The sequence below is a fragment of the Ochotona princeps genome, chromosome 4 (genome assembly GCF_030435755.1).
Source record: "Ochotona princeps isolate mOchPri1 chromosome 4, mOchPri1.hap1, whole genome shotgun sequence".
Classification (NCBI taxonomy): domain Eukaryota; kingdom Metazoa; phylum Chordata; class Mammalia; order Lagomorpha; family Ochotonidae; genus Ochotona; species Ochotona princeps.
Genome location: NC_080835.1, coordinates 83,152,114 through 83,164,595, shown reverse-complemented (window position 1 = coordinate 83,164,595; position 12,482 = coordinate 83,152,114). Strand labels below are relative to the sequence as shown.

The window sequence follows — 12,482 nt, the reverse complement described above, 5'->3', positions numbered from 1 at the left end:
AGGCTTGCTTAGCCTATTTGCAGCAGATTTCTTGATGAGTAAAAAGGATTCCCTTTCCTTGTAAGGAGGATGCTGCCTTAAGAATTGCATGTTGTAAAAAGTCTTTTTGGAAAATACAGACTGTTTGTTTACCAGACATTCTTGTACTTTTTGCATAATTTTGTAAGAATTATTTATCAAAATTATGTGAGGTTCCAAAATATGTAAAAATAATAATAAAAATGATTAACAAAAAAAACCTTTTATTTTAGCATAAAATACTTGTATTTAAATCTAACTACCACCCTTAGCAGGCACATTGTCTCTAGGAGGGTGGAAAGCTTGTAGTCTGCTGGAAAATCGGACCCACCCAAAAGAATAAAAATATCCTGTGGTAACTATGGAGAAGATACTTTGGTTACTGGTGTCAAATTTGTCCTTTCCACACTTGATATAAATAATTTGATTCTCACTATTGATTTTACTCTAGAATTCTCATTCTGCCATGATGACTTTCAATTATTTCTGAGTAAGAGTATTTGGAGATACTTATCAGAAGAATATTCATCTGAAATATCCTAAGACTTGAATGTTTGTTTTAAAGTTTCCTACTATTCACATTAAAATTAAAATAAGCAAGGTATATTATTTTTGATGATATATTTTATTTACCTTAATAAATCCAAAATAAACTGCAACTGAAACACTGAACAAATACATGGAGTTAGTGGCTGACATTGTAAATGATACAGTCTCATTTGATGGACTTTTTTCCTTTATCTGAAGTTCCATTTGCTTCAGATTTATTGGCATGCTTGGTGGGTTTTCTAACTCAAAATAAGAGTATAAAACTCTTTTGAGTAGCAGACATTAGGGACAATTGAATCCCATTGCTGCAAAAATGGTTAACAATTTAGATGGATATAGGTGAAAAATATAATACTTGATGGCACGGGTTTAAAGATTCTATTAATTATAATGATGCTATCGCCAAGGCCCAAGAATGTGAATGCATGATTAACTCATTTTGGAAAAGTCTGTTTCTGTGTCATAATGGTGTAACCGCTAGAAAATTACTCACAAAATATTTGTTCCAATATTGCTTGTCCTCATTTGTCTTAGATTGGCAAGAGACTGTGAAATTAAAGAGCTCTTCTCCAAAAGGGACAAACAGAAGTGTACTGAGATCTAATTTAACATGGTTTCTGTTCACAAACGATGTAGAAAATCATGTTTTTCATATCAGTTATATGGACCTACCAATATATTCTCTGACTTTATTTAAATGGGAAAAATAATATTATCCTCTATAAAATTTTTAGTTCAATGTTTAATTTTTTCCTAGGTTACTCATTTTTATTAGGATTTCAATAACTGTCCTTCTGGAAAGTGTGACATAAACTTAAGCTGCAAAGAAGAAGCATGCCGAAGAATATGTGTGAGGATGTCAAACCTTTTGAGAATTTGTTCTGAAAGCCATGCAGGGACAACAAGCTCTCCTTTCCAGATTCCAGGAAATTCAGCCCCTCAGGAGATCTCCAGAATCCTAGGATATTCTCTGTTGAGAAAGTATGATTTTTTAATCCAAAGTTTCTATGTACAGGTTTGGAGAAATTCCTAACATACAATACTGAGGCAAAAAAAAAAAAAAAAAGTTAGCTTTTCTGTCTTAGAGCCAGGAGTCAAAGCAGTATGAAGACAGTTCCCTTTGTCACAACATGTTGTATATACTGAAAGGGGGCTTCTGCCCAAAGAGAGTCCCTGAGTCTGGCAGTGAAACAGAAACAAATACAAGATCTGCAAGTTTAGACAAAGAAGTCAGCTTCGCAGCAGAAAGTTCTGGAATTCCTTTGAAATGATGGGAAAGAGAAGTCTGGTATACAGTGGAATCAGCTGTCCCATCAGGTGAAAATCCAAGTGATTATTTTTGATTAGCAATTTTGGCACATGATATGTATATGAATATCTTAAATGTAGCAAATACATATTTGGACTCATCATACTCCCCCCATGCTTTTGTGGAGGATTGTTAAAGCTACATCTTTCTCCAAGTGCCTTTCTACTCCAGCTCACTCGGCTGGCTCAGAGTACTCATAGTGGACCCAGAACGTGCTTGGAGCACTACAGAAATGCTACATCCAGGTGGAATACAGGGAGCTGTTTGGTCTTTCAGGAAAGCTTCCACATACGCCCCATTTTGGTTGCCAGGTTTGCTGAGCGCATTGGTTGTTTCTGTTTAATGCCCATTAGGTCGCTGGATGGCCACTGGAGCCAGTGACATCCGCAGGCTGCATTATCTTTGATTTTTTTTTAAACTAAGATTATTTTGCTGTCATTTCAATTTTGAAATAAAAGCTACACACTTAAAAGGGGTCAACTTAAATATTAGTAAGAATGACAAGATGAGCTGTAACATGGCTCGGATCGATTTAGGGAAAATGAAACAGTAGCTTTAAGAATCCTCCACAACAGCCCGGCGGCGTGGCCTAGCAGCTAAAGTCCTCGCCTTGAACGCCCCGGGATCCCATATGGGCGCCGGTTCTAGTCCCGGCAGCTCCACTTCCCATCCAGCTCCCTGCTTGTGGCCCAGGAAAGCAGTTGAGGACGGCCCAAAGCTTTGGGACCCTGCAACACCCATGTGGGAGACCTGGAAGAGGTTCCTGGTTCCCGGCTTTGGATCGGCACAGCATCGGCCCGTTGCAGCTCACTTGGGGAGTGAATCATCAGACGGAAGATCTTCCTCTCTGTCTCTCCTCTCTGTATATCTGACTTTGTAATAAAAAATAAATAAATCTTTAAAAAAAAAAAAAGAATCCTCCACAAAAGCATGGGGGGAATATGATGATAACCCCATCCTAGAGGACACTGAGTGAGTCCTACAGCTGAAATGTCATAATAAATAAGTGCAGTCTTACCTTGGATTTCAGTAGAGTTTTGTCCAATGTTTAAAAAGGTTTGATAAAACTTTTGACTGTTCTCATGGTGCTTATCCCGCATAGAAGACATCAAGATCTGGGCCTTTTCATGTGTTTTGGCATTATAAAACTTTTCCTTTTCTTCTTTCTCTAATTTCAGCACATTTTTTTTCACCAAATTATCCATAAAACTAGTTGCAACAGTTTTTCCCATAGATTCCAGCACCTTAAGTGGATTTTTGAAATTGTCATCTTCTGTTGGAAATAGACAGTTTCAACTTTGGCACCATTTAATTTTTCTCCCTCACTTTAAACCTAGCTTTGGATAATGTGAAACGGCTGTGAAAATGCTTTCTATTTCATCATGTCCTCCACAAATAACAACTCTTTCATTGTACAGTTTTCTTATCTCAGTAAATTTACACCAGGTTTTGTTGAATGATTCACTGCGACCTAAGGTTTTCCAAACTTTTCACTTCCCTTCTGTGGCATTAATTTAATGCTGAGCTGCTGACGATTATTGCTTAATATCTTTTTTTCTTATGTTCTCAGCCTTGGATCACAGTGACTCATCTAGAATGTATTCTTTGAGGGAAGTCCATGGTCGTGGCTAAACTACAGATTATTTCCACTCAACGCAAATATTTTTCTTCTGCCATGTACTTAAGGTTTTGTTTTCTTGTTTTTCTTTTTCTTTTATTTTTTTGGATAAAATGTATTAACTGGTAGACAAAATGTTTACTCCAGGCTGACTGCAGTTGTTATTTTTTTTTTCACCATGTTACTGGAATCCCAAGCTGGAACAATTAAATAGAGAAACAGAAAGAAGTGTAATTGAAAGTAAGGCATTAATTGTCCACATTTATAGAAAACATGATCTTTATATGTAGAAATTTCTAAAGATTATACCGAAAGCCTGTTTAGAACTAGTAAATGAGTCAAAGTTTCAGAATACAATATCAACATCTAAAAATAATGTTTCTATACACTTTAAAACTTTCTACAAGATTGATACAATTTGAGAATTTTTCTAATAAATAAAAAAATTAAATGTAAGTTTAGCCAGGCAAGTGAAAGACGTTTACGCTACAAACTATGAAATATTTACATTAGAAAAATGAATAAAATATATAAATAAAACAGTACTCTGTGTTCATAGACTGGGAGAATTTAAAATATTAAATGGCTATACTACACAAAACAGTCTATAGTTTCAATGCGATTTCTATAAAAATGCCAATGATGCTTTCTGCAGAAATAGGAGAAAACAACCCTAAAATTTGTGTAGAAACCTGAGAAGTTCTTCATAACCAAAGCAATCGTGAGCAAACAGAATAGAACTGAAGTTATTATTTCATTTTAAAATATGCTGAAAAGTTATTATAATCAAGTATGCATGTTACTAGCATGGAATCATAGAAATAGAAAATGGTACAGTATAAAAATTCCAGAAATAAGTCCAAGTATTTACAGGCAGCTGAATTTTAACAATGATGTGAAGAACGTCTATTGGAGACAAAAGAGTCTCTTTAAGTGCCATTAAGGAAAACACACATGCAAAAAATGAAGACAAAGTCTTATTTCATTCACATAAAAATTAATAAGAATGTGTTACATACTCAAATATAGCACTTTAAAACTAGTAACAGAACCATAGGACATGCCCTGTGATATTGATGTGGGCGATAATGTCTTAAATATTGTGACCAAAATACAGACCACAAAATCATAGATTAAAAAATAAGATAGCTCAAGCTTTCACATAACAAAGCAGATGATATTTACATAATATGAGAAATTATCTGTAATCCATACTTCATAGAAATGGACTAATAGCTAATACATATCAAGTTCAAAAATTCAATATCAGGAAATCAAACAAAACCATTTAAAATTGGACTCAGGACCAGAACAGAGAGTGTACATAAAGATGGCTAGAAGATACCTGAAAATACTCAATATTTGTAGTAATCAGGAAAATGCAAATTAGAACCACAATGGTGGATCACATCATACCTGTTAGAATGTCTATTATCAAAAGCACAAAAACAAACACCGCAGCCTGGCACAGTACCCTAGTAGCTAAAGTCCTCGCGTCGTTAAGATGTACATGTCTCATGTTGGAGTGTCTGGGTTTACTTCCTGGCTCCAGCACCTGCCTTTAACTTCCTGCTGTTGCTGAGCTGTGGTTATGTTTCTAGCACTCGTGCGTGAGGCCTCTATTGCATTCCTGACTCCTGGATCTGGCCCCAGCACAGCTCTGGCCCTTGTGAAGAATTTGGAGAATAAATCAACAGGACACCCCTGCCCCCCGCCGCCACTCAAATGAATAAATACTGCTGAGATTATATTTCAAGTGGTTTCATCACACAAAATAATAAACATACAAGGTCATGGTAATTAATATTAAGCAAACATTATTTCAAGAATCAAATAATTGCTCTTTACTATTTAATATTAAATATCAATTAGATATATAAACACAAATTAAATGAATATTAAATGATTATTAATTAGGCATTTTAATATATACACATATCAAAACACCACATTGTGCATAACAAGTAAAAATTTTTTTTTTTTGTTTTGTTTTTTGTGCAATTTTTTTATTATTATTAATTTCATTGCATAATGTGACACCTTTGTTTTTATGCACTGGAATTCCCCCCACCCCTCCCCAAACCCTCCCCCCACCCCCACGGTGGATTACTCCACCTTGTTGCATTTCCATAGTTCAAATTCAGTTGACATTCTTTCATTGTAGGTTTTGACCAATCATAAAGTCCAGCATCTTATTGTCTTGGTAAGTTTTCTTGGTGAGACCATCTCTGGTCTGAAGGTAGAACCAACAGAGTATCATCCCAATCAAGTAAAAAACCCAACATAATATTTACAACCATTTACAACATTATGGCATTAATTGACATGGTATTGATTAACCAATGTTACTAGAGAAACGCATGTTCTCGGCCACAACCTGTGACTTCCTCATGGACATTTCAATTTTGGTTTATATTTAACCATGTTCTATATACCTTAGAATGGCTATATATTGCTATTCAGCTGTCTCTTTTCTATTTCAATGTTAGTATTTAGCATTTTATAGCATTGAAGCATGATTTTGCTGAACCTGGTTGTTTTTCGGGTAGTCTAACTCTATAACTTTAACAGGACAAATGTCAACAGTTTAGGTGAACGGTTTTGGGAGGGGTGTGCAGAGAAATCCTCAACACCCCAGAGAGGAGTAACTGATCTTTGTGTACCACCCAGTGAGTTATAAGTGCATCCCAGCTGGCCGCTTCCTGTCTGTTTCTAAACTTTCCTAGTTGTTCTCTGTCTATCTATTCTAATTTGTTTGTTCATGTTTGTTTGTTGTGAGGGGTTTCTGGAGCAATCCTGATGGTCCTTACAAAAGAGGGTGGGGACCCAAAGTTGGAAGCAGGCAAGGGCCAGAGAAAGCTCCTCTCCCTAGTTCCGATGGAAGTTTACTGTTCTTCTGTTTCTGCGGACCGCTCAGGGATCCTGGTTGTCGTTCCGATGACCCTGGATCCTTCAAAGGAGGAATTGGGCTTCTTCCATCCCACATTGTAGATCCAAATGGGAGTGGGTGACCTCAGAGTTCTTGGCCTCTGAAGGCACTCCTTTTCCCCCGTAGTCTCCTTGGCAGTAGGGATGTAGTCCTCGGTGGTCGTACTGATAGTCCTTGGTGAGGCTTTGGGAGTCCTGAGGGTTGGGATAAAAGCCTCCTCCTGTCCCCCTGCTCCACTCTGGGGTCCCCTCCTGCTCTATGCGTATGACCTCCTGTTAAGAGGTTGTTAGGATTGCTCCTGATTCCCTCCACAGGTCTTTGTAGTTTTGCTATTGTCTAATGCTGACTCCAGTCTGCTGTCTATGAGTTACCTGTTATGATCCTGATGGGTTATACTTCCCCCGTCTTCCTCACACCTGCTGGGGTGATGTAAGATCTCCCTGCCCTCCCTCCCATTTCCAAGTATCATAGGGCCTTACAAATTTATTAGGTCTTACAATTCTTGATGCAGATCATAAGCAATCTGACTCATATCGATTGTTGGTTCATTGGCCACCTCACAACGTCCTATTGCATGAGACACAGGCTGTTTGGGGTTGAAACAATATTACTGTTTTCTGGATTGACTTCATTTCATGACAGCCACATCAATTACCACCACCACAACAACATCAACAACAGAGTATAGCACCCTAGTAAAATAATGCGCCTCTGAGTAACCTATACATGCTTAATTAAAAGGAAACACAGAAGTCTTTTGGGAAAAATGATGCCATCGTCTGCTTCATGAGCACGTGATGAATTTTAGTGGAAAGAGATTGTTTGGGAGCAATCAGACTGACATAAAAACATTACCGCAGTCTTGTTCAGTCTGTCCAGCCTCTCATTAAACTCCGGAAATTGTTGATGCATTTTGAAGCCAAACTCGACCTGACCAGCCCTCTACCCATCCCAGATAAATACTGGCATATGAGCTTCATTTAGAATTCCCATCCCTATCTTGGTTTCGTGTTCAATTAGATATATAAACACAAATTAAATGAATATTAAATGATTATTAATTAGGCATTTTAATATATACACATATCAAAACACCACATTGTGCATAACAAGTAAAATTTTGTAAGTAAAATATATCAGCAAATTATAAAATCTGAATCAGATTGGCTTAATCTGTAAAAACTTACAGCATTAATTATAAATAATGAGCAAATGACTAAAATATTTAGGTTCAGTCTAGATGTATGTTTCAGTATTAAAACCCATACATTCAGGCCCAGCGCAGTCGCCTAGCAGCTAAAGTCCTCACCTTGAATGCGCCTGGGATCCCAAATGGACGCCGGTTCTAATCCCGGCAGCTCCACTTCACATCCAGTTCCTTGTGACCTGGGAAAAGCAGTCGAGAATGGCCTAAAGCCTTGGGAGCCTTCACCATGTGGGAGACTTAAAAGAGGCTCCTGGCTTTGGATCGGCGCAGCACCGACCGTTGTGGTCACTTGGGGAGTGAATCATCGGATGGAAGATCTTCCTCTCTGTCTCTCCTCCTCTCTGTTTGTCTGACTTTGGAATAAAAATAAATAAATCCCATATCTCACAAACTTGTTAAACTGAATGTTTACAAATAAATGGTTCGTTTAAAGCCTCTGTTCTCTAGCAAATGATATTTAACTCCCATGTACAAGAAAATATCAAAGCCTGGTGAGATTCCATCTCTTCTGGCTCCTTGTGTCTTACTCTCAGGCCCAGCGTTTTGACTCAGGCAGTTAAGCAGCTGTTCTGGAGCCTCAGAGGAGCACCAGTTTGAGTTTCAGCTACTCTGCTTCTGAACCAGCTTCCCGCTAAGGCACCTGGGAAGATAGTAGAAGATAGACCAAGTGCTAATTAGGATGCTGGTGCCTATGTGAGAAGCAGGAAGGCGTTCCTAGCTCCTCGCTTTCGTCTGGCCTACATCTGACTGGTGCAGCCATTAGGCAAGAGAACTAGCAGATAGAAAGTCTTTCTCCTTATGCTTTTCAAATAAAGTCTCTATCTCAATTTAAATTTTGTTGATTTTTATCTCCTAAATATTTTTTTTTTAAGGCTTTGGACCATTTTTTAATCTGTCTTTTATTTCCAGCAACCAATTATGTATTTTTTTTTTATTTAACTTCATTAATTACATTGTATTATGTGACACAGTTACATAGATACTTGGGTTCTCCCACCCCTCCCCAAACCCTCCCACCATGGTGGATTGATCACTTATCTCAATTCTGTTTCTTCCGATTTGTTAAGAATCCTCTCCTTATCAATCAGTCCAAAAATCTTATAATTATACTTTTATTTTTCTCATAGATTCTTCACAGTGAAGTAGAATGAGTGTTCACTATTTAGATTTATACATTGAGCTTTCAGCTTAATCCAACCTAGATTTCATACAGTCTCGTCTTCTAGTTCTATTACTGCCTTGCTCACATTTTTTTAAAATTGATTTGTTTTTACTGAAAACTAAGATATACAGAGTAGAGGAGAGACAAAGAGGAAGATCTTCTGTCCGATGATTCACTCCCCAAGCAACCATAATGGCTGGAGCTAAGCCTAGCTGAAGCCAGGAGCCAGGAGCCTCTTCTTAGTCTCCTACAGAGTCCCAAGTCTTTGGGCCATCCTCAACGGCTTTCCCAGGCTGCAAGCAGGGAGCTAGATGGGAAGTGAGGCCACCGTAATTAGAACCTGTGCCCATATGGTATCCTGGCAGCCAGGACTTCAGCCGCTAGGTTACTACATTAGGTTTGTTGATCACATTTTATATATTCTGCCCTTCCTTCAATTTCTTCAAAGGCTTTGAGATTGCTAAACTCAGCCCCTCTTTCCCATCCAGTCCTGGGGGCCTTCCTGCTGTCTTGATTCTTCCTAGTCTGTGATTAGATGGTACTTTCTTCAGCGAATTGTCCTTCATCCATCCATTCCTGTGAGCATGTCAGAAATATGTGTTCCTGATAAAGCCAATCTTTCCCTAGGTTATCAATTTTTCCAAGTGATTTTGATTTCTAGTCCATCTACGAGTATCTCACCATTAGATTTTCTGCGCCATGCACCCTGCTGTCAGTAAATAGACAGGTGCTGCTTTTGGCATTCAGGGGAAGGCTATTAGTGATTGAGAATTTTCTACTGCATCAATAATCACATGAATGCAGGGATGAGTGAACAACATGCAAACATAACCTAACTCTTGAAGAATGCTTAAGAATAAGTAAGTAGATGTGATGTTAGCTGGTAATAGGAACATTTGGAAAGTTCTTCAGCGAGACAGAAGGCACATATATTCTCCCGTTTATTCAGGAATACTGAATGAACAAAGTTTGTAAAAATATTTTGTTAGTACTCAGGATAACATTTTGTAATGCTAGACTCCAATGCTTCCTGGGAAATATTGTAGTCATTTAAATAATGGGCACAGACACAAGAAATGCATGAAATAGGTCAGCATGGAGTAGAATATGACTGCGCAGCAGAGGGAGGGACCAACACAAATCAGAAGGATTAGTGGGAGTCTGCCCCTCGGACAAACTCAGGCCTTATCTCCAGGCAGAGACTGTTGTAGGTAGAAGAATGAAGGCTTTAGCATGTCTGCTGTTGTCAGGTCATTGGGAGAGCTGCCTTTGTGAAAAACACCACTAGAACAAACACAGGTGTAGAACAACCGCTGGGGTGAGAGTTTCCAGACACCGGGCAACTAGTTAAAGACTTTTATAGAAGACTGCAGTACTGCCTCAGTACTGAATGTAAGAACCAGGCCAGGGCCAAGTGTGATGGTTCAACAGGCTGATCCTCCACTTTGCAGTGCCAGCATCCTCTGTGGGCACTGGTTCTATCCCGGCTTTTCCACTTCCAGTCCAGCTCCTTATTTATGGCTTGGGAAGCCAGCAGAGGGTAACCCAAGTCCTTAATTCTATGCACCTATGTGGGAGGCCTGGAAGAAGCTCCTAACTCTAGGTTTGGATTGGCTCAACTTCAGCCATCGTAGCCATTTGAGAACTGAACCAGCAGATGGAAAATCTCTCTGTCCCTGTGTGTGTGTGTCCTTCTCTCTGTAAATCTGCCTTTCAAATAAAAATAAATAAATCACTAAAGAGTGAGAGAGAGAGAGAGAGAGGCGAACAACGGATCACTCTACTCAACAGACATTTGACCTAAGGCATCATATGCAACTCTTATAAATATCTTATCCATCAATAAAATGGTATTACTAATACAACTTTATCTAGGCAGTTTCAGAAATTCATTCAGAGTCAATGCAAGGAAAATCTGTCATAAAAAGTGTTGAAGAAAAACAGTTGTTCCTGATTATTTACTGCGATTATAGTTGTTAAGTATGCAGTGGTAATAAACGGAGTGAAAAAATCAGAGTACAAAAGTAATCCAATGCACAGATTTGGTCTGAGGCAAGCCGATGTTAGGAATCTTTGCTAAGAAGCTTTAGTTAATAGTAGCAAGTGAAGTTCACATTTATTGAGCCACATTACTTGTTTGTGTCTAGTACCTTCCAGTCTCTCTCATCTGTTAACAAATTCTAATCTGAAACAATGAAGCCAACCTGATCAAAGAGGCAGCCAGGGGTGTGATTTTAAGTACTGCGCCTCGCAGATGATCTTAATGGACTATCCAGGATGAGTTGAAGGATTTATTCCCAGAGACAGGGAAGCTAGCCAACAAAGAAAACAACGACGTGTAGCAGCGCACGTTAGACTTTACAAGAGCAGCTGGTAAAGTGCGAGAGAAACGGAGACACTTGGAAAGGATCAGGGAAGATAACAGCCTGGAATTTCAAAACGTGTAGTTTCTTATTCTTGGAGCAGTTATAACCTGGAAAACTTTTGGAATCAAGAGGAAGTAAAGAATATTTCAAAGTGCATTTAGAAAGTTTCAGATGTGTAGGTTAAACAAGTCATTCTTTTTCTACATTCCTTTTTATTGTCAGAAGGTAAAAAGTAATTAACTTGTTTCATTTTCAAAAGCATCTGGAAATTCGTTCTACAAGTTTCTGTAAATTTAGCCCTGGGGCTCTCAAACAACTGTTAAGGAAAGGATTTTTCTTATGGAGCAATGAATAAAGCATTTCTGAAACCCAGATCTTGGCTTCTACTCAGAAAAGGACCCAAACTCACCAGCCATCAGGAACAGCTTCAGTCCCTTATTGAGTTGAAGAAACAGAATTGAAAATGAAAGTCACCAAGTCTTTCCTGAATGTGGAGGGCGGTGCATCTAACCAGAAATTGTTAAACTGCTGATCAAAACTTCCACACCCATTTTCGGGAAGTTCTCTGTGTTTTGTCAAATTGGCTACATACTTCTGAACTTCAGTCTCTTCCTTTGTTATAGAAATCTCAAAACATTGTCTTACAGCTTTACACCTGATTCTTAGCTAATCTCTCCCCACATTCTCACACCATCTCCTTTCCATTCTTCTTGTGATTTCTCAGGATCTTTGTTTTTGTTTAAGCATAAACACAGAACCTCAGGAAGTTGTCTCGCAGATTTCCCCTTACAATGCAACAAGTCATGTCTGTACAAGTCATTTCAACCAATATAGTGTTTTCCCTCCCAATTAATGTTTTAAAAATCAGCTTATTTTCTTATAAAGAGGACCAATTTCATGTATTTCACATGTAAGCCTTTAAGAACATAATGTTGCTATTGCTTCTCAGTCTTTTGGCTGAGATCAGGTGAATAAATGCCCTTACTACTTCCATCCTTCTCCCTCCTTCTTTTCTTATTTTTCCTTCAATTTTTGTAATATTTTAACTTACTTTATGAACTCAAGCATAATCATCTACTAAATTAACAATTCAACAAGTAGAAAGTATAAATACCACTGTTCTTTAGGAGTGTAATCCTGGTTATATGAAATTCTATTATTTTTTTTTATAGTCGCTGTTATCTTGATCTGCTGCTGGGGATAGTTTTAAAGGATGGCTGCTCAACTTTTCCACTTGCTTTTCCTTTACCATTCCAGATTACCTGAACATTTAATTTTCACTCTGGGTGAATGTTCACCTTTGTTTTTTGGTATCCTCTGCACA

General features: G+C 38.1%; 1 protein-coding gene across 1 annotated transcript in view; it reads right to left on the bottom strand.

Moving 5' to 3' along the window:
• Positions 1 to 12,482, bottom strand: part of LOC101530447 (caspase-13-like) — a 43,941-nt gene that overhangs the window by 17,787 nt on the left and 13,672 nt on the right. The window contains exons 7-8 of the mRNA XM_058662321.1: positions 2,895 to 3,149; positions 1,433 to 1,537 (exon numbers count right to left, since the gene is read on the bottom strand). Of these exons, the coding sequence (XP_058518304.1) occupies positions 1,433 to 1,537; positions 2,895 to 3,149 (360 nt within the window). The remainder of the gene's footprint in view (positions 1 to 1,432; positions 1,538 to 2,894; positions 3,150 to 12,482) is intronic.